This window comes from Neolamprologus multifasciatus, chromosome 7 (genome assembly GCF_963576455.1).
Source record: "Neolamprologus multifasciatus chromosome 7, fNeoMul1.2, whole genome shotgun sequence".
Lineage (NCBI taxonomy): Eukaryota > Metazoa > Chordata > Actinopteri > Cichliformes > Cichlidae > Neolamprologus > Neolamprologus multifasciatus.
Window position 1 is genome coordinate 34,481,778 of NC_140445.1, and position 22,726 is coordinate 34,504,503.

General features: G+C 44.3%; 1 protein-coding gene across 1 annotated transcript; it reads right to left on the reverse strand.

Annotated features, from left to right (window-relative positions):
• Window positions 1–18,304: 18,304 nt before the first annotated feature.
• On the reverse strand, window positions 18,305–22,432 carry ccnb1 (cyclin B1). Its single transcript, XM_085167098.1, has 8 exons — window positions 22,297–22,432; window positions 21,909–22,037; window positions 20,790–21,083; window positions 20,544–20,702; window positions 20,203–20,439; window positions 19,973–20,113; window positions 18,603–18,713; window positions 18,305–18,531 (listed from the first exon to the last, which is right to left on the reverse strand). The coding sequence occupies exons 1-8, from the start codon at window positions 22,315–22,317 to the stop codon at window positions 18,427–18,429; spliced, it is 1,197 nt and encodes a 398-aa protein (XP_085023224.1). The 5' UTR covers window positions 22,318–22,432; the 3' UTR covers window positions 18,305–18,426.
• Window positions 22,433–22,726: the final 294 nt, after the last annotated feature.

Genomic DNA, 22,726 nt, shown 5'->3' on the forward strand with positions numbered 1-22,726 from the left:
CGGAAATTTCAATAATTTGTTTAAATAATGAGCAGATGTTGTCTGGAAACAAACAGCTGATGAATAAACTCATTTATCTGTATTCGTTCAGTGTCATTTCTGGACACTGCTGATTGAAGAGCCATCCATAACAGCCAAAAAGCCAATTACCCCACAGCGGGCCAGAAGAAAAAAGCCTCAGATGCTGTAAACTGTGTTTCTGGGGCAACCAGTTTCAGTAAGCAAAGAGCCTCACAATCAGGTAAATTCTGTTATTTTAGAGAGGCACGTGGCAAATAGCATGATTATTCAAGACACAGTGAGGGGACTTGAAATCAGGGGGTGAACACTGAGGAAACAAAATGGCTCCATTTTAATTTACCAGAGTGATGAGTGACCATGGTGTTGCTAACACTACACACATAAATAACCCACAAAATGAACACGTTTACACTCAGCCACAAAGAACTAACTTCTTTTTATTCTGTGTTAACATGATATTATTATTCATGCATTTTTAGTTTGTTTTCTAACAACAAAGATATCAACACGTTAATTTTGACAAAGATTTACCTTCTGTGATCTGTGAGAAACCTGAGCTACTGCTTTTTAAAGGTATATATTTCCAGAATATGCTGCATTCTCCAAGGTTAAAAAATGAAGCATGAAGTGTCAAAGGCTGATGTTCCTCTAGTGGCCACTTGAGGCTGACACCAAAAGAGAGTCAATATTGAGTCCCATGATAAAATTCACAGCTTTACAGCAGAAATAAACATGTTTACAGCCTGCTACAAAAAATTATTTTGGTCTCTTAAGCTATTTTTGTGATAATTGTAGAGGAGGCTCACTCATTTAAATAGTTTTAACCCTTCAAATTCTGTACTATTTGGATAGTGGCTGCTTTGAGTGACAGGTGCTGATGCTATGTGGCCACGGCTGCCCGCTGAACTGTCATCCTGGGGTGAATAGGACTATATTGTTTCTCAAGCACTACTTCAGGTGGGAATCATGGAAAAGGGTTATAAAATATTATGTGGCAGTGTGTTCCATCTGTGCTCACAGTAAGAGTAACACTCAACGCCCTGCGGGGCTACTTCAACCTCTTATCTACACCTCATCGCCCTTGGTCCCACATTGCACTGAAAAATAGCTTTACTTTGTTGTCTGGGTCAACTCTGCTTGTGAGAGACAGAGAGAGGCGTTGAAAGGCTGCTCCAACAGAACTTATTGTTTCGGAGGAAAACACGAACACGGTGTACAGTCGAGTTTTAATAGCTTACTTACAACTGGGCTCGTCAGGCTCTCTTCTTGGCTGCAGTGGTTATTATTATATTTACATGCTTCCAGCTCCCATTTTTGCTCAATGACAGCTCGTACTTTTCCTTTTTCTCCCTCCCTCGCTCACAGACACATAACGGGTATGGCAGTCCATTCTCCCTGCAGCACGGACTACACTGCCCAAGAGGCTACATTCTTTAGAGCCTGTAGCATTCTGCCTATTAGCTTAGCACAACAACAACAACAACAACAAAAAGGCCTCTCTCACCCAGGAAACACGCAGAGCGAGAGCGTCACCCTGTAACCATGGCAACCACAACGCTGCCGCCTGGAACAACAGAACGTAGCTGTCAAACAAAACCCAAACAGTCCTGACCCGCCACAATATGAAACAGGGAGTACCGCCGTGTAATCCATTTATTTCAACAAAGTAACTGTATTCTAAATACCACCTTTTTAAACTGTAACTGTAACGGAATACAGTTACTCATATTTTGTATTTTAAATACGTAACGGCGGTACATGTATTCCGTTACTCCTCAACACTGTCAATCAGACAGAGTAAATCATGAACTAGAGACAGCTCTCCGCTGTGTAACCTCCCCAAACCCATCCTCCTGGTCCTCAAAACTGGCAAAGGTGGAATAGGCACATAACTCTCACCTACTCTGCTACTGGTTTTTCACCCTTCAAAGCTTCTCCAGGGTACCAGACTCCACTTTTCCCTTCCATAGAAGCCGACATGGCCGTGCCATCAGTACTGCAGCACCTATAGTGGAGCAGGCAGCTGTACACCCAGACCAGGGAGGCACTCCTCAAGATGGTTGAGAGAAACCAGCATCATGCTGATCACCTTCGGTCTTACGCCTCCCTGCTACAAGCCCAGACACAAGGTATGGCTCTCAACTAAAGACATTCCCTTGAGGTCCCTTGACATGCAAGCCTGCACCACACATTATTGCTCCTAGTGAAATTGATTCCATCATTAACCCTTCTCTAGTTAAACTCAAGTTGCCTCAATCTCTATGCATCCAGCCCACGTTTCATGTCTCCCAAATCAAGGCCAGTCTGTTATACCGGGGTGTACCCTGCTTCTCGCCCTGTGGTAGCTGGGATAGACCCCCCCCCCCCCCCCCCCCCATCCACCTTCCTGAATTGGATAAGCGGAAGAGGATGGATGGATGGATGGATGGCTGGATGTCTAGCTAGCATTAGTATTAGGCCTATAGGTCTGGGTCTCTCATCTTGATGTAGTCACGTTCTGCTAAAAACTAGCCTCATGATCCACAAACCAGCAGGTCAGGATTTGTGTTATGCACAACCTTTGGAGTGCAGGTCTACTGTGGCCCCGTAAGTTACAGTCTACTGACATAATTTTACATCGAAAAGTAAACTTAGATCTTACATTTTAGTAATAATAGAGTTAAACATCCACACTGGCATTTGTAGCTTAATTCAAGTGACTGATGGAGATATAGTCTGGTGATTTTTCAGCAGATTGGCCTATCAAAGTCAGACTTTGGGAAATAAAACTTATGTCTTTTTGGAAGTAAAAGGCAGTCATTCATCAGCTTGTGCAACTAGTTTCAAAGCATGATCTCAGCTGAAAATTGTAAAATAAATGGAAAAGTATTGATGGGATTCTGCACTCACAGTCACCCTGTCCCAGAGTAAAAGTCACTCTTGCTTTGTACATTATGCTATTTAAAAGAGGAATTCTTTGCACTTTTGTGAGATTTCCCCACTTAACCATCTTTATGGTTTACAGAGAATGATCCGAAAAAGAGAAAATATCTAGTACGTGGCAGGTTATGTGGGTTTAAATGCCTTGTAGATGCTAGAGGTCACGGGTATTTTTTGCACACTTTGGGCCTCCTAGAGCTTAAACACCACAGCTTACCTGAGTGTTGTTTTGGCCATCTCTTTATGACCACAGTGTTCTCAATCTTCCAATAAACATAGACCAACATTTTTGAGGAATGTTTCCAGCACCCTGTTGAATCTGTGCCACAAAGGATTAAGGCAGCTCTGAAAGCAATAAGGGGGTCCAATCTGACACTACCAAGTGCCCAGTGACTCTACGTCTGGCTACTGAGCAGAGTATTTTTCTTTTATACAGGTGGTCTTGAGTTTGAGTAATTGCAAGTGTTTAAAGCTACTTGTGACTCCAGTTATGGTGATGTTGGCCCCCCACTGTAGCCCATAAGTCAACAACTAGCAGATTTATTACTAAATAGATTGGCATTAAAAGTTGCACAGTTATGTGATAAATCTCAGTGACTTGGCGATCCTCTGACATTTCCTCTGGCACCATATGCTGACATTTATGTTCCAGAGTGAAATGTAGCCAACTAAAAGTAATATTGTGCAGAAATGTTCACATTTAGAGATCGTCTGGGAATTAGCATCAGTTATCAGGTTTGTTTAGAATAAAACTAGAAATTTTGGGAAGTGAGATGGGAATTAATTGATCATTATGCACATTTGGATGAGATAAGTAAGGGTCTGCTGAAAAAAGAACCGCAGACCCATCAGTTTAGCTCTGCTAACAGGGTTGGTATCAGACAGGTGGCATTTTTCTGCATGATCTGGGGCTGACTGATATCATGACAGATTTCATGGCTTTGGGATGTTGTTAGTTCACATTAGAAACACTGGAGGTGCTAAGGTTCAGTAGCAAACAGTATCTGTCAGTCTCCCTGTCACATGTGGACAACAAAGGAGATAGCCAAGTGACCCCAGAGGTTGATTTACAACGTGTCAGCAGGAGCAGCTTTGTTTGCCCTTCCCTCCTCCTCCTCCCTCGTACACTGTGAGGATTTATCACACATCAGAGCTGACATTAGCCAGGCAGTGTGACTCACCAAAACAGGTCGGATTACAACACACAGTAGATAGCTAGTAGACATCTTTAAAGAGATTCCGTCACACTGAGTGTTTACTTCACTTTAAATTAAGACAATAAACAGCACACTGGCACATTTATATGGAAAAAAAAACACATCTCACAACATCCATAAATAAGTCTTTTCAGAGTTTTATGGCATACTGTTAAAAATGAAACATGGAAAACCTTAAAACTGCATTACATGGCTCATAAATCAGCCTATGAGTCTTGTCATCATTGAAAGAAACTAACAAAAAGAATTAAAAAAAAAACCCAATCTCATGATCAACACAAGCTTCATGGGCCATGTTCTCATTATTACCGATCTCATTAATCAAAACACAAACACTGGCACAGGTCCCTGAAAGTGAAGCAGGGTGATTTAACCTCCGATAATCACTGTGTATGGCAACATTAACTTAATGGCCCTTTAGGGATTATTCTCTTGCACAATTATGTTGGGTTAAGTACAGGGGCAAACTTCGGGGCCCCAGTCAGGATGATGAAATCATGATGAAACTCAGTCAAGATGCAATGTACGTGCCAGTGGCGAGATGGTTTGTCTGCTTCTTTTGCTTCTGATAAGCCGAACTCATTAACTGTATCTACAGATTAGGTCCAAATAATTAGTGTCATATTAAAACTATTTATATATATATATATATATATATATATATATATATATATATATATATATATATATATATATATAAATATATTAGGGGTGCAACAATACTCGTATCGATATTGAACTGTTCGATACAGTGCTTTCGGTTCGGTACGCGGTTCGGTACGCATATGTATTGAACAATACAAAATTTTTAATTTATTTTATCAACTTTCCTTCTGACGATGCTGTCTGTGTTGAGCACTCAGTGGATCTGCGCTCGACAGTGCAGCCTAGGCGGAGTAGTCGAACGCAGATTCACTGAGCGCAGGGCAAGCTAGCAGACAGAAGTTAAGCTCTCCTTGCAACATGGCAAATTGAACCTCCCCCACCCTCATTCAGATCTGGTCTTTGGAACTATTTTGGTTTTCATGTGACGTATGACCCTGAAGGTAAGCGCGTCATGGACTAAAGTAAAACAGTATGTTGGATGTGCCACGCAATGCTCAATTACATTGGTGGGAACTACTGTGTTAGCGCAGTTAGCTCGTTAACGTGTTGGCTGTCAAGCCCCACACATGGGGCGATCTGCGGTAGCTCGTTAACGGAGATTTGCCGTGTTGTGGCGTTAACCTCATTTCAGATTAACGCTGACAGCACTAGTGGGAACACAACGAATATGACTGCACATTTACGCCGACATCATCCTAGTGCAAAGACAAGTGGAAGCAGACAAAAACAACAAGCACGCATGCTACAAACTTTACCCGAGTCATTTAGACAGCCGTTAGCACATGATTCTCCTTATGGGGACCTGATATGTTTAATATGCTGCTGAGAATATAGCCCAGAAGAAGCGTATAGTATAGCTTTTATTTTGGAAAGAGCCATTTCTCTGTAATAAACTCTCTTTCTCCAAAGATGAGTGATTCCTCAATCAGATTTATTAATTTTATTACTTTGTTGTTTCAGCAACATTAAATTTAAAAACTGTACTTTTGAGTTAAAATATATATTTATAATTTTAATAAATGACAAATTAAAAAAGCATGAACATTTTTTGTATTGAAAAAATATCGATACAAAAATATCGTTGCACCCCTAATAAATATATATATATATATATATATATATATATATATATATATATATATATATATACATATATATATATTTCTGTTAAACAAAGCAAAGAATTTTTAACACAGTCTTGTTTTATTTTGGATGCATATGGTATTTTACTTTGCACATGGAAACTAATATATTTAGCCAGAGGTCCTACCTAAAGACTTGAAGACGTCTAACCGTTGTTTACGAGTGACTCTAAATCTATTAATGCTTATCACTGTCAGATAATAGCTAGTGGTTTGTAGATGGAACAGGCTAATGCAATCTTTTCCTTTCTACATGGATGTCATGTTTTGACTCTAAATTGAGACTGAGCATACCAGGAGCAAATTTAAAAGATTTATTTACAATTTACTGCAGGAAGTGAACCAGGAACTCTACGAGAGTGGAGACGGAATGCTAGCTTGGACCAAGGAGAGTAAGGAAGAATCTCTAAACTACTCTAAGCAGATCTTGTTATCACACTTGACACACTGGTAACTTGGAGAGAGAACAAAAGAGAAAAAAAACACAGTACAAAAACCCCAAACCTGCCCGGACCGTGCCAGTTTACCTGTATGCAGCCAAAGCCCACTCAAACACGATTCATCAAAAGAACTCGAACTATAAGTGCACTGCAAAAACGGAAATAAGAAACTTCCTACACCAAAAATCTAATTCCTTGGATTCACATTCTGTATATTTGTCAGCCGGTGATCAGCTGATCGCCAGCTGCTCGCCAGCTGATCACGGGGCCGGGTTTAAAAGAGAGACGCCACCCACCTGTTCGCCGCTCAGACATCGTTCTCCTCATGTCAGAAGCTCCAACTCTTTGCCGACGTCAGTGTCCTTCTGATTCAGCAACCGTGAGTGTTTTCCCTCTCGATTCTTTTTCTGTAACGCCAGTCCGAAGCCACGCTTCGTGCACTGACCGTTACTAGATTAACTGCGTGTCTGTTCCTACCCATCGCTAGCCTTCCCCGCGTTTGGGTCTAACCAGCACGCCACACGGGCACGCCGAATTACCGTGCGTAGCCCGCCCGTTCGTGACAGGATGTCTGAGCCGCGAATAGACCCAGCGGAATTCGAACGGCTGAAAGCCGAAGTGATATATCTTCGCGGTGTGGTAGATCGGATGAGCACGAAAATGGAGTCCCTCACCGAGAATCTCCTCCAGCTGTCCACTTCCGTCACCAAGCTGCAACGCCAGCCAGCGCCGGTGAGCGCGGAGCCCCGGATCGGACTACCAGATAAGTGGAATGGAGTCGATGGCCGGCCTGATGGGTTGCTTGCCACTTTAGACATGCTGTTTGAATGTCAGCCCACTAAATATGCCACCGCCCGTGCAAAAGTGGCAATGCTGACTTCTCTCTTGTCTGGCCAGGCTCAGGAATGGGCCGCGGCCCTCTACAACAATAAATCTGCAGCTTGCAATGATTATGCCCTGTTCGTGGAGGAATTAAAAAAGACATTTGTCCCCCCGAGCAGTGAAGTGGAAGTGGAGTCACAGCTGCTTCATTTACGCCAAGGCAGTCGACCCGTCTGTCACTTTGCTTCCCAATTCCGTACCCTGGCCGCTAAGCTGAAGTGGGGTGACGCCTCTCTACGCTCCATTTTTCTGGAGGGACTGGCTGGTTACATCCGAGATGAGATGACCGGCCGTGAGGCCCCCAAGACTCTGGATGAGGCCGTGGACCTCGCCCTGAAGATCGACCAACGCGTGATGTCGCGGCCTCGCCACACCCCCCGGGCCTTCAAACCCTTCCAGCCTCAGAGGGCCACGTCTTCGCAGTCTCCTCCCCCCTCTGAAGGAGCTGCTGCCAGCTCACGCAGCGCATCCAGCGAGGAGCCCATGCAGCTGGGTGGACTCCCTAAGGGAGAGAGAGAGAGACGCTGGCGAGAGGGCCTCTGCGCCTACTGTGGATCAGCTCGACACCGCCGTCCCCAGTGTCCGCTACGTCCGGGAAACGACGACGCCAGGTAGGCTGCAGGGGAGTCCCACCTGGCCCTTCACACTCCTCTGGCCCCTCTCGTTTTCTGTTACCAGTAACATTCCATCTGAAACACCGCCAGTTCTCCTCTGAAGCCCTCCTGGACACCGGAGCCGCTGAAAACTTCATCGACCAAACACTAGCCTCCCGACTAGGCATTCCGTTAACTCCTGTCGATCGATTTCTCCCGGTGACCTCAGTCGATGGGCGACCCCTCCAACCCTACCCGATCCAGTTCCAGACCCAGCCGGTTCACATGTCTATTGGGGATCATCAGGAGGAGATCCGGTTCCTTGTAGTCTCGGCCACTACCTCTCCTCTCATCCTTGGATACCCCTGGTTCCGTCAACACGACCCCCACATCTCCTGGTCTTCCTGCCAGGTCCTGGATTGGGGTCCCCAGTGTCCGCGCCGCTGCCTTCTCTCTCGGACCAAAAAGGACCCGGAGTCAGAAGAGGCCTCACCCCCGGAGCCCACTGATCTGGATAAGATCCCTCCGGCTTACCATGACCTGTCTGAGGTCTTCAGTAAGAGGCGAGCCTCTACTCTACCGCCTCATCGCTCCTACGACATGACCATTGAGCTCCTCCCGGGAGCGGTCCCTCCTCGTGGTCGCCTGTTCTCTCTGTCTCCCGCAGAGAATAAGGCCATGGAGGAGTACGTTGCTGAGGCTCTCCAACAGGGGTTTATTCGCCCTTCTACTTCTCCTGCTGCTGCTGGATTCTTCTTCGTCAAGAAGAAAGATGGCGGGCTCCGCCCCTGTATAGACTATCGGGGCTTGAATAAAATCACCGTCAAGAACCGCCATCCCCTTCCTCTGCTATCCACCGCCCTCGATTCCCTCTCCCAGGCCTGCGTCTTCACCAAACTGGACCTACGCAGCGCCTACAATTTGGTGCGCATCAGGGAAGGGGATGAATGGAAGACGGCCTTCATCACCCCTCACGGGCACTGGGAGTACCTGGTGATGCCCTTCGGCCTCTGCAATAGCCCTGCTGTCTTCCAACATCTAATCAACGACGTCTTGCGGGATATGCTAGGCCGGTGGGTGTTTGCTTATCTGGATGACATCTTGATCTACTCCCGCACCGAAGTGGACCATGTTCGCCATGTGAGGGCCGTGCTGAGCAGGCTGCTCGAGTACCAGCTTTTCTGCAAACTGGAGAAGTGTGCTTTTCATCAGCGGTCCACCTCCTTCCTAGGCTTCACCATCTCCTCTGATGGCCTGACCATGGACCCGCAAAAACTCCAAGCCGTGACCCAGTGGCCTCAGCCCTCCAGCCTTAAGCAGCTACAGAGCTTCCTGGGCTTTGCCAATTTCTATCGGCGTTTTATTCGGAATTTCAGCACCGTTGTCGCCCCACTGACATCCCTCACCAAACCAGCTAACCTGCCTAAGCCCTTCTGCCTCCCCCCAGGCGCAGAACGGGCATTCCGCGACCTCATCCACTGGTTCACCACGGCCCCCGTCCTGCTCCACCCTGATCCTGCCAGAGACTTTGTGGTGGAGGTGGACGCCTCCGATGTCGGCGCTGGCGCCGTCCTCTCTCAACATGGTCCGGATGGAAAACTTCCCCCATGCTGCTATTTCTCGAGGAAGTTTTCGCCCACGCAGCAACGGTACGGAGTCGGGGACCGAGAACTCCTGGCCATCAAGTGGGCCTTAGAAGAGTGGCGGCATTGGCTCCTGGGGACGAAGGACCCTTTTCTGATCTGGACTGATCACCAGAACCTAATCCATATTCGGTCTGCCAAGCAGCTCAACCCAAGGCAGGCCCGTTGGGCCCTGTTCTTTGAGCCTTACAATTTCCACCTCGCCTACCGCCCTGGTTCCAAGAACGCTAAGGCAGACGCTCTCTCCAGACAGTTCGCCCAGGATGGCCTCACGTCAGACCCTGGACCTATCCTACCCTCTCAGTGCTTCGCTGCCCCCCTTCGGTGGCCCCTGGAGGACTCTATCCGGGATGCCCTGACCGCCGAACCGCCTCCGCCTGACACCCCTGCTGGGAGGCTCTATGTACCTTCCCGGTGCCGTCAGGAGGCCTTGCTCTGGGCTCACTCCTCCCCGCTCTCTGGTCACCCGGGGCCGGACAGGACCCTGCAACTCCTCCGTCGTGCCTTCTGGTGGTCCTCTATGTCCCGGGACGTCCGTGAATTCGTTTCCGCCTGTGACACCTGTGCTCGGGCCAAGTCCTCCACTCAGCCTCCCACAGGCGACCTTCACCCTCTCCCTGTGCCGAGACGTCCCTGGTCCCATGTCGGCCTTGACTTTGTTACCGGCCTCCCATCCGTGGGCGGTCTTGACACCATCCTCACCTTTGTAGACCGGTTTTCGAAGGCAGTGCACCTGGTCGCCCTGGCTGGCCTCCCTTCTGCCAAACGGACGGCCGAGCTCTTCTTGGACCATGTCGTCCGGCTTCACGGGTTCCCCAAGGACATCGTCTCCGACCGGGGGCCCCAGTTCACCGCCAGGTTCTGGAAAGCCTTTTGCCGCCTGATTGGAGCCTCTCCCAGCCTCTCGTCCGGCTATCACCCGCAGACCAATGGGCAGGTTGAACGGACCAACCAACAGTTGGGGCGCTTCTTGAGGTGCTTCGTCTCTGCCCAACCGTCGCTTTGGCCTCGTTACCTGCTGTGGGCTGAGCTGTCACATAACCTTCACGTCTCTTCTGCCACCGGTCTCTCGCCCTTTGAAACCTGTTATGGTTTCCATCCTCCTATCTTCGGCCATCAGGAGGTGGAGGTCGACGTTCCTGCTGCTGAACAGATGGTCCGCCGCTGTCGTCAGGCCTGGATCAAGGCGCGGGCGGCCATCACCCGAGCCAACGCTCTGTACGCCAGGCAGCATCGTCGCCGCCATCGCCCGGGTCATCCTTTTCAGCCTGGGGATCGCGTCTGGCTCTCCACGAAGCACCTGAGGCTCCACACCGAGTCCAGGAAGCTCACTCCCAGGTTCGTTGGTCCATACGAGATCACTGCCCGGCTCAACCCCGTGACTTACCGTCTCCGGCTTCCGCCCGCCATGAAGGTCCATCCGGTGTTCCACGTCTCGCAGCTTAAGCGGCGCGTTACTTCCTCGCTGGCGCCCCCCTCCCCGGCCCCGCCCCCGCCCAGGTTCGTCGATGGGGGCCCTGTCTACGCTGTCCGGCGGATCTTGGATTCCCGTCCCCGGGGTCGGGGGGTCCAGTATCTGGTGGACTGGGCTGGCTACGGTCCTGAGGAGCGCTCCTGGGTGCCGTCCCGCTTCATCTTGGATCCCTCCCTCATCTCGGATTTCCGTCGCCGCCGTCCTGGCCCGTCGGGTGCCGGTCGTCGGGGGGGGGGGTCCTGTCAGCCGGTGATCAGCTGATCGCCAGCTGCTCGCCAGCTGATCACGGGGCCGGGTTTAAAAGAGAGACGCCACCCACCTGTTCGCCGCTCAGACATCGTTCTCCTCATGTCAGAAGCTCCAACTCTTTGCCGACGTCAGTGTCCTTCTGATTCAGCAACCGTGAGTGTTTTCCCTCTCGATTCTTTTTCTGTAACGCCAGTCCGAAGCCACGCTTCGTGCACTGACCGTTACTAGATTAACTGCGTGTCTGTTCCTACCCATCGCTAGCCTTCCCCGCGTTTGGGTCTAACCAGCACGCCACACGGGCACGCCGAATTACCATGCGTAGCCCGCCCGTTCGTGACAATATTTGTGTGTAGAAGACATATAGAGATTGCCTGGCTTCTGGTTTCTTCCTGTGAGAAAATACAAGTTTACTCTTGTTTTAAAATCACTGGACAAACCCATTAATCCCTAAACCTATGTTGTGAACACCAGTAAAAAAAATAACTGGGGAAGGCAAATAATCGAGTCCTCGCCTTGCTGCTACTACACTGTTCTGCGTTGGCTCAGGGGTTGCTCCTCAGTGGCCAAAAACAATCTCTGAGAGCTGAAACAAGATAACTTGTTTTGTCTCCACAAAACAAAATTACTTGCCAAAACATGCATGTAATAAAGTTCTGCCTTTCTGCAGTAGCTTTAACGCTTCATTCCTTGATTTTAATCAGATTTTTTAAAGTGGGGTTTAATTTTCTCCAGAATAAAATGTACTATTGTTTATGAAATGACCAGAAATACCAGGAAAATGCAGGCTTCTGTTATGTAAGACTCAACAGATGAATTCCCCTAACCATGAGCAGACCAGTCGTGGCTATGGCTCTTTTTTTAAAGCATGTAAAACCCAGATGAAGGGTATTTTTTGGTTTATTACAACTTGATTTCTTTGCTCATGCATGTTCTGGATGTTTTAGTTATACTCCATGGAATTAAAGCTTTATCTGGTTTATTTCTTCGCTCTCTTTTAAATAAATATAAGCTATGAAATGTCATTCTGCTCTCCATCCAAATGCCTATCACAGTGCATTGACCATGGAAGGAAAAGGCATCTGCAGTTCAACAAACATTCAGCTCTTTGACTGTGAGGATAAGGTGACTTCCTGCTCGGCATTCAGACCATACAAGCAGAGCTTAAAGTGATCTGGAGAAAATCCTTTTCACACCTGGCTCATACACACCGCTGTTCAGCGGGCCACAATGGGAGCCTTTGTTTCCTCGGTTTGACTTTAAAACGCCAAAGGTCGATAAAGTTCAGGAAGCACGTGATTTTTATTTGAAAATCTATAAATTGTGAAAATGAATGCCCCCTGTGTTTATTTGTGCTTCACTCCACTTTCAGTTCCAGAGACCTCATTCAGTACACCAGCTGCCAACCTATTAGCACCCCACAGAAACCCTAACAGTGCTGCCACAGGCCGGTTGTTTGTTTGACTTTGCCATTACTGAACTGAGGCGCACAGACTTGGAGGATGAGAGGAGAGAATAAGTACTGACTCACTTTGAAGGGTGCACTTGTTAAAACTCTGCCCATCTCGGGCGATGTTTAGACTGGAAGTTTGGGGGACAATCTCCAAACTTTTTACTCACTTCTTGGATGATCTGCTTGTGGGTGAAATCTGTATTGCTGAAATTCTGAGCGGTCTGATGCCGCCAAGCTTCACATTCTTTCTGGACCTCAATGCTGACTTGCAAATTCGTTTAATGGGGTGAGCTTGAATAAACATGGGAAAGGACAGACATGTTTGGGCTTTAAGGATACAGAAATTTGCACAAATGCATAAACATCTTTAAAAAGGTGTGTTAAATATCACTGGAGATCTAATTCCATCATATTACTGCACACTTTCACATTGCAGTAATATGAATGCTGGTTTTCCTCAACAATAAATGTATTATATTTTGGGTTTACACAATTTTCCATGATCCATTATCCAAATCCATTAAAAATCAAGCTCATCAATCAGCCTTGTTTTCAATAGTTGTCACTGGAACAAAAGAAACACCAAAACACATCACCAAATCTACTTAGTGTGAGTAAAAGTCATTAGAGTTAGTGGGTAGTGTCCAAAACTGCCAGAGCACATCTTTTAAGAGGAGGCAATCATCCTTATCATATCTGATCACCAGTTTACTAAAGTTCCCGTCTAAAATCAGTATCAGAAGGCTTTGTAAAGTAATATAACCAAAATCAATCAAATGTCAGTCCTGTTGAAGGGGGTCAAGATGTTTCACTAATTAAGTCAGCTTTGATCTGCAGGTCATTTGGATTCGCACTACAGAGACCTACATCAGGTCTGAGAGTTTTAGTCATCTGTTGGGCCAAATGTTCTTCCAGGTGTTACAATAAAGTTTAACACCTGGAAGAACATGTTGTTGTTCATACTGTGATTGTATCATGACAAGGCTTTAAAAAAAGCATTGTCTCAATGCAGTGACTGTCAAACCTGAGATTAATCAGTAAAGTATATCTTTAAGAGATACTAGAGCTACTAGAATCCAAGGGATCTAGGGGATAATCAGTTTTCCTACCTTTGCTCTACCTCTGTATTTTGCAGCGAAGGGTAGGGTGTCCCCTATTTTCACAGCTCGAGGGCTATCAGTCATCTAGACCTAGATGGATATTTTGTGACCATCTAATGTGCCAAACAAGTGGCAGTCGTATTTTTGTGTTGTATCAGTTTGAACCATAGGATGGTACATCATAAGTAGTTCTTATTTATACTGGTGGCCTGGAAAAAGCAGGCTTTCTTCAGGAAATCAAGGTAAGTTACAAAAACAGCCAAACACATGGAAAAACTGGTAAACTGCTACCCCCTGGTGATGGAAGATTTTGTTAAATTGTGCAGTAGGTAATTACAAAAAGTGCCTTTAAACCAAAAACATTTTGATAGCCAGAGAAGAGAAGATCAGAGTGATGACACGTTTATATAGTTTTTGGTTAAAAAAAAACCATGGATTTTAGAGTTATTTGCAAGCATAGTGTTCCAGTGTGCCAGTGGCTGAATTGCCTTGAAGACAAGAGCTATCATATTCAACTTTCCATCGTAATAATGTCACACAGCAAAATATCGCTGAAAAATGCCAAATACTGTTCCAGGCAGCTGCAAGTGTAGGGCTTAGAGCCCTGCAGAGGGGGAATCTGTCCCGTAAACTGATATGGCTGTCCAGTTGTGACCTCAGCCTTAAAATATGAATGCTCAGTTTGATCTGTGGGTTTAAAAGGCAGGCTTTTTCAGGATAACTGAGACTAATTATCATGTGTCTCTGTGGAAAACAGAGGCTACAGGGCTAGATGGATGGAGGGGGTGTGCTCTTAAGGTGTCAGGATTACAGCCTGTATGTCATTATGTCAGGAAACAGATGTACATCTTGGGTTCTCAGATCAGTTGAGGGTTTTTTTTTCTTGTACCTTAAAGGACCTTAATCTTCATATTTCACTTTTTGAACTCTGCGCATGAACTACAATAAAACCAATTTCCCAAAATGTGTAATATGTTTTTTCCCCTTTGAGCAGCAGATGATTTCCGGTCTTGCTGTCTGTATTGCGACAGATGTAGTCAAGCTGTTATCCAGCAGGCCTGTAGCAGTGATGGCCTTATGATCCTGAGTTTGAGACACAGAGTGCCTTACGTCATACAGATGGCAGATGATCTTTGGACATCTCCCTGAGGATAACAGGATGAATGGACTGATGAAGCAGGGGGTGTTCCCCAGGGTTTCAGCTGTGAATGGGTTTCTGTGATAATAGCTCCCACTCTGTCCTGTCCATTAGCTTTAACTACACGTGGCCTGATGTTATGTAATTACTGTGAGGACTCCTCAAATTTGCACCTTACATGAGATCTTCCGGCTTCTTAGGAAGGAAGTCTGTAATAATGATTCACAACAATTTCCTGGACAGGAAAGAGTTCTGTAATTTACTGTTATTTAAAGTACAATAGTGTCATTAAGGTCCACATCTCTTTTTCAAAAGAGACTTGCACAAAAAACACTGTCTCTCATTTCAATCCAGACCGAATGTACAGACAGCATAAAGATAGATAAACATAACATTTTATAATGTTTTAATGAAATCAGAGGAAGTATATTTGTCATTCATTCCATTTGTAGACAGCGGAGGATTTAAACTCACTTCAACACACTTCTCCAATCTCAGTGTGAATGACAGGCACAGTTAATGTTATTAATATCCTGTGACCTGATATTGTAACTACTATATTTAAATGTAAAAGGGGAGCAGAGATAATTGGGCCGTTTTCAAAGAAGAACCTTATAAATAAACATCATGCAGAGATGCTCTCTTCTGTTTCTTAAGGAGGACCATCCACATTAAATCACATTCAACAAAATACAATACAATGAAACAAATTTTCAAGGAAGACAAAATAACACTCAATTAATGGTAAAATAAAGTACAATAACTAAAATATAGTTATAAAGTAAGTCAAAAAAGATACAATAAAAGTAAAAACTTGCATGCAAACAATCAAGAAAACTTACTTTGCATAAAATGGAAGAGCTGAGTAAAATATAACAAAATTAGCTCAAATAGCACAATTGAAATTAAAGCAAAAACAAAATGAACACAATGAATAAGTTATGTAATTAAAAAGATACAGCTGTAAGTTAGGAATGAACTCAAACCGGAATAAAAAACAATATATTGTGATGCCACACAATTAAGAGGCTTTGAGGTGGAAGGAAAACCCTAACAACAGGCAGCCAACATCCAAACATGGCTTTAAATGTCCCTCAAGAAACCTGGAAAACCTTTCCTGAAGACTACTTGAAAAATTTAACTTAAATAACAGAACTCCATTTTTGCCTTATATACTATTTTTACATGTGTGCTTGCAGATGTTTCGTTAAATTACTATATATATTATCCATTTACATCTTAAATAATTCACATAAACTATCTTATACTGGCCCTTCATGCAACATCTATCTGAAAGAAGGCCATATCTTCCTGCTTTAAGCCAACTTCCTTCTGACTGGCTACTCCTTGCAAACAGAAATTTTGGACAGCACACAAGTAGAGCTTGTGTCAAGGAGTAGAAAAAAGTGAACAGCATTGAAAACAGTCTGTAGTCTGAGCCTTTGGCTCACAATGATCACATGTACACACAGAACGTACCAAAGAGACATCGCTATCATAGGAAACTATGATGTCACCTTTTCGCGTTCTTTACCTTTGTGTTTTGAATTCAGGTGTGATCACTGAGGGGTGGATCTGAACTGTGCAACTGCACTCAAATTAGCTAGTGTCTTGTGAATAATTTCCAAATTGGACTCAGTAAGACTGCAGATTAATGACTGAGCCCATGGAGTCATCGTTTAAGTGTCTGCTGAGGTCAAAAAGCTAGGGAGCCTTGGGGACACTGGAAGGCTGTGTGCCACCTTCTGGCTGTTAAAAAGAATGCACTTTTACAGCACTTTAAAGTTTAAACTCAGTGTTTGCATAAGAAGTAAAAGGGCCCTAGTTCAGTTTCAGCTAAAGACTGGCATCTTCATCGTCCATTAGCTTTGACATCCAAAATAAACTGACTTGGTTCTTTATCCAGGTGTTCGAAACTAGTTAAAATCTTGGGTGCTTTACAGTGAAAAAGCTGTGAAAGGCACCATTCACCAGTGAGAAGCATCACTAAATTAAGGCTGGTTCTCTCTCTAGGACTTAGAAGTTATCCCTTTGGCTCCTCCTGGCTAGTCTATTCTAACTCTGTATAGGTTTGTGCAGTTCCGCTCTTGACTGCAGATGTTTGAGATGCAAAGTTGCTAGCTATGAACCCAGATTTATTAGAATTTTGCCTTTTGTCAAAAGCACAACCACCACACTCTGGACTAGTCTCTCTCATTCATCTATCCGCTTATCCTTTCAGGGTCGGGGGTTACTGGAGCCTATCTCAGCTTTCTTAGGATGAGGTGGGGTACACCCTGGACAGGTCGCCAGTCTGTTGCAGGGCTAACACATTCCACCCTGAGCACGCTTGATGTCAGATCTCAGAAGTAAAGCAGTGTTGGGCTTGGTGCATTGTCCCATTTAAAACATGTTGAAAAGAGCCTTGCATGTAGTCAAGTCTGAAGGCCCGTGTTTTGTTTCCCCTCATTAGAGACAAACCCAGGGCTTTCTAGAGACTGCACCTTCAACTGGAGAGCACTTCAGGTCACCCCTAGTTGGAAAGGCACTTGATTGAGCCAACTTAGAGACCCAATGCTCATGCACTGCCCCCAAAATTATATGTAAAGGAAAGCTCCTGTAAAGGAAGACTCCTCTGGGTGATGAAAGATGTCTCACCAGTTTTAGCACCAATCTAAGGACAGCCCTGAAATGTTAGCCCTTAAGCAAAATAAGACTCAGAAAGTGACCTAACATGAATTGAAAGTCCCAGAGTTCTGCTTTAAGCTTCCCTGAAGTCACAAAAGCCATCATGATTAAGGGACACTTCACATCAAGAGCCGTTTTGATACAAGCTGTACTGCCCTGGGCTCAGTCACCAAATATTAACATTGCTCTAAACTGAAGCACAGCAGGGCAAAGTCAACATTTCTCAATGTGGGCACTTTGACAACCTCACTTGTACTTTAGCTTTAACAGTCTCACAGCAGCCTCTAGTGGAGCTCAAAAGAAACAACAAGGCAGGCAACTTTCTGGTCAAAGCCATTTAATAAATCCTTTAAGAACAAGATAGTAAGAACGCAAAAACCAAATTTATTTAAAAAGCATTGCTGTACATTTCACACCAACACATCCACTGAAAAATTTTTTAAAAAGTCACATTGCTGGCCATAAGTCACACCACAAGTTTTAGATTAAACACTTCAGCAGCAGCAGTTTAGAGAGGCGCATTAGACTTAAAGGTGTAGGGTCAGAGGTCTTCAGGCCTAATAAGATTAGTGCATTAGTACTTATGAATAAGTGAAACAAAAATTGTTGCCTTGTACTAGTCTGATCATGTAGCCCAGCTGTCAATCTTAGAACTGCCATTTTGTTGCTCAGGTCAAACTTAACTTGTGGTGTGCTTTGGGCAGGCTGTAAAAATACACACCCACAGACTATTTAAAAAAAACAACCCCCCCCCCCCCCCTCCAAAAACAAAAACCCACCCACAAGTACTAAACTAGTGACATCCTTGGTGTGCAGATCCTTGGTCAGGTTAAGTTAATTTACATCTGTACAAATCAGCACATGGTGCCAAGGACATTGATCTCCTCACTGTGTGACCTGCTTTGCCAGGTCCTTAACCACTGATGATTTGAGCTGTGAAATGTTGGCAATCCTCATCTGCTTTGAGGTGGAGTATTTGCCTTTGATGGCCTGCAGAAGACAGTGTAGTTAGGTCTTGTCAAGTTTAACATTAGTTTAAATTTGAAGGATGAGAAGCTTACCATGTGCTTTGTCAGCCCATTATTCACTTTGACAACGTTCTTGGCGATGTGTGCCATAACAGGAATCAAACTCTCTGCTGTGTAGTCCATGTAGTGCTGCAGCGTCACATCCTGGAAAGACAATTTGAAGGCATCTGTGCAGGATTTGCTAATCAAAATGTGCATGAGTCACACTATTATATGTACACTTTGATCCTTGTGGTAAAATTCCTCTCTGCATTTGACTCACTTAGTTTGAATTTACTGATCTAGATTTATAAACTTATTTGACAATTCCTTCACATAAAGCAAAGCCTTTTGATATTGAAATCATCCAAGGAGTCCTTTTACAATAGGGGTGGGGGAAAAAATTGATACTGTGTAGTATTGTGATATTTTGTTTGCTAATAATGTATCGATACAGGGACAGCAGGAATCTATATTTTGTTACAAAAAAGGTTTGTGCTCTGACTTCAGAGCATGTTGATCCTTTTTCTGAGCAAGAATCCTGACATTCCTTCACTGTCCAAATGTGTTTAACTTTTTTTTGGCAGCAATAAACATGAGTTTACTTATTTTAATTTAAGACAAGTTTTATTTTAAGTTTAAAACTTTATTTAATGTAAAATTATATTTTGTTTTAATTTACTTTCACATTCTTCAGTTGCTGAAGGGGCTGCATAGTTTTCATAAATTGCATAGTTCAGAATAGCTATAATTGTACCAGATGGTTGCATTCAGTTAAGTTGGACTAGACTAATACAAACCGTTCAGTTTGTCAACAATAAAACTGACTGAAATGAGAGAGACTGAGTGTGAGACTTTGATATTAGATAAAAATGAATATTGATAAAGTTTACCTTTATGTACAGAATCTGAATATTGCAAAATATGCTAAAAAATTGCAATAATATCGTATCATGCGTTAAGTATTGTGATAATATTGTATCGTGGGCTGTATGGTGATTCCCACCTCTATTTTACAAATATGAACAATTCCCATGACAGTTCATAAAACTTATGGTTGCAATATTGCAACCATTACCTGCACAGGTGTAGATTGCAATCATGTCAGCCACTTATGTTCTGTATAGATTCAGCTCTAAAGTCTGGGATAAGCAAAGGTCAGACAAGCTTCTTTTGCACCAGTATTATTAAACTTGCCAGGAAGTGCTACAAGTTAACAATTGCACTGCAGCTTTATGGCAGCCATTTGTTGCACTCAATTATGGATTAATACTCTTGACATGGCTTCATAGGTCCTTTCTTATGAAAAGGAAAAAGACTAATACTTCAGACCTAGTTTTTACCATTAGGAACTTTTAGCAAGGACACAACTTCAATTTCTTACAGACACACCAAAACTCTTGAGACCCTTCAGATGCACTTACCCATTCTCCAGCAGCCAATATTTTGAGGGTGAGTGCCAAAGCAGCACTTGCCACCACTGAAGGTGGCAAATGGACCATCTCGTAGTCAACCATTGTGAGCTCCAGGAGATACTTTGCCAGAGTGTGCTGCTCAGCAGTTACCTGTGAAGACATGCACGAGGAATAAGTTACTGCACGAACACTTACCGTCACCCATCAGCACTTCCTGTGACACAAAATATGCTACAAACCTCATAAATTTTGGAGGCCCTTCTGAGGAACTGAAGGGGGAGAGGACGGCCCAGTTGGAACTTCAGCACCCGCAGAATGGTCATCTCCATGTCTCTGATTTGGGCTGTGGTGTAGGCCTTGTCTGTGACGTAGGCAAAGTCTGAGATCTCTGGGGGATACATCTCCTCATACTTTGAAGCAAGGAACATGGCAGTCACTCCAACAAGCTGCAGCTGCTTCTTGGGGACTGGATTGTCCTGTTGGGAGGTATAGTTGCCGTTAGTGAGATGAAAACCATGAAAGGTGGACTGGTGTAGTGCAGGACTAACAGCATTTGTTAGGAGAACCAGGATTCACCCACCTGAAGAAAGCGGTCAATGATGCCCACGGTCATGTACATAGTCTCCTGCAGGAGACGAAACTTCAGATTTACTTGCACGAGCCAGTCAATGAGAATGGCTCTCATGTTGCCCGTCACCTCCTGACCCTGCAGATAGTTCTGTCTGACGTTCTGTTCAACCTGAACAGACAAGAAATGGTTACAGTGGTCTGTGGGGAAAGTAGCTCAATATTCCCACTTTAAATTCCTTTATTTTAAGTTGCTTGCCTCAAGCTGGCGGAGATATTTGTAGATGTCCTTCACATATTCACTGCAGAGCATGGGGTTGTCATAGTCATCTGCGTCGACATCTCTGATAGCAGTGTGCAGAATGACATCTGAAAATGCTTGGCATAGGTCTGCAGGCTCACAGCCAGAGGTTTCCATTGGTGTGGGAGAAGCTGGCTCAGGTGGGGCTTGCACCTCAGGTTTAACAGGAATGACATCTTTTTGCTTGGTCTGTTCAGCCTTTTCAGCTCTAGTTGTAACTTTGGTCTTCTTGAGGGCTTCAGTCTTTACAGGCTAAGGGAAAAAGCATGTTAAAGCCAGAAAACTCAGTAGTCTGGAAGACAACTTTAAAAAAAAAAATTAACATAGGACCAATTTAGTGTTAACTTTCAAATAGAGATCACTTCCCAGCATGATTTTAAGCCTCATTTAGACAATCTAGTGTAACTCACTCCTGCAGGTACGCTATGCTGCCATTTTAATGTAGCCCAAAAGAGGGCGACATGCAAGTGTGAGTTCTCTTGTTATCAATGCCCCCCATTTAAGCAGCAGTCTTGCAGCCACCTCAGGTGTTCCCTAAGGTTAAAATAAAAACTTGACAATCACCTAGACACTGAATTTTAGTCTAAACAGCACTTAAAGTTAAGTCAGTTTCAGTCAATCTGAGCACATTGTACTCTCAGGGGTTTTCCTGTTCTGTTTGAGGTATATTTTTTTTGAATTAGAGAATCTAAAGCATGAAAATGTGTAGGCTTCTTTTAGAGCAAGAGGCCAAATGCTGACTAATAACTGGTTCCATGTGTAGTCAAGGCACAGTGTGCCAGGGAGGCGAGGAGAAAAAAAAAAAAAAAAAAACCCAACAAGCTTAAAACACCTTCATACCCTAACAGGACGTTATAATTTTTACATAAACTTGTAAACCAGTTTTACCTTGTCCAACGCTTTGACTCAATTAAGCATTTTGTGCCAGTTGTTGCAAGTGTGGCCCCACTCGGGCCATTTTAACTGTTTTGAGATCAGAGCTAGAAGCCACTGTGCCCATATGATTTCACTGTATAATGCTATTGTTTTCCATAGATTTAACAGAAAAGCATTTAAAATTCGGGATGAAATGTTTACCTTTTTCTGTGTGTCTTTGTTAACTGCGATGTTTCCAATTTCCCCCAGGGCTGCTCGGGGCTTCTGTGTGGGCCCAGACACAGAGCAGGCCTTGCCACCGAGGTCGACCTTGGTGGAAGCCAAACGATTCTGCAGGAAAGAAAAAAAAAAATGATAATTTTAAATCACAATGATTATAACAGTTTGCACGCTTTTATCTTTTAGTTAAAGAGGCTTAAGCGGAAACTCTCGACCTGCTCCATGATAAGAAAACCCAAAGCAAGAAACGAAGGCTATAGCTACGTTTTGGGGGGTTTTAAGCAAAAAAGTCAAAGAAAAAGCTTGTAAGTGCTTCCCCAGATTCAACGATTAAAAAAAACAGTAACAAATAGAGATGAGAAAGTCTTACCCGGGTCACTCTGAGAGCCATTTCGAAACAAGCGATGCTTCAACAAACAGGCGAATAGTCGTAATGGAGAACGGTATGGCATATATTCAAGGAACAGCGAGCGAGGTTTAAATCCTCGCTCGCTGGAAGCTGATTCGCTGACCTAAGACTGTTCTGGGCGTCTGATTGGTCGAACGCACCTGTTTGAAATGCGTTCCCCGGACGACTTATGGTCACGTGATTTGTTTTCTTGACGTTCATTTCCTTTTCCTGTTGCGTCCTGCTTGTTTTTATACGCTTTTTCTCTAATGCTGCATTTCAAGTAAGTAAATAAATTAATAAGAAGTCACTTTAGGAGGGAGAGGAATCAAATCTTAAAGTGTATTTTATCGTTATACTTTAACTTCTATTGCCTCAAATTCGTTCAGAACACAATTCCTTTCATTTTGAG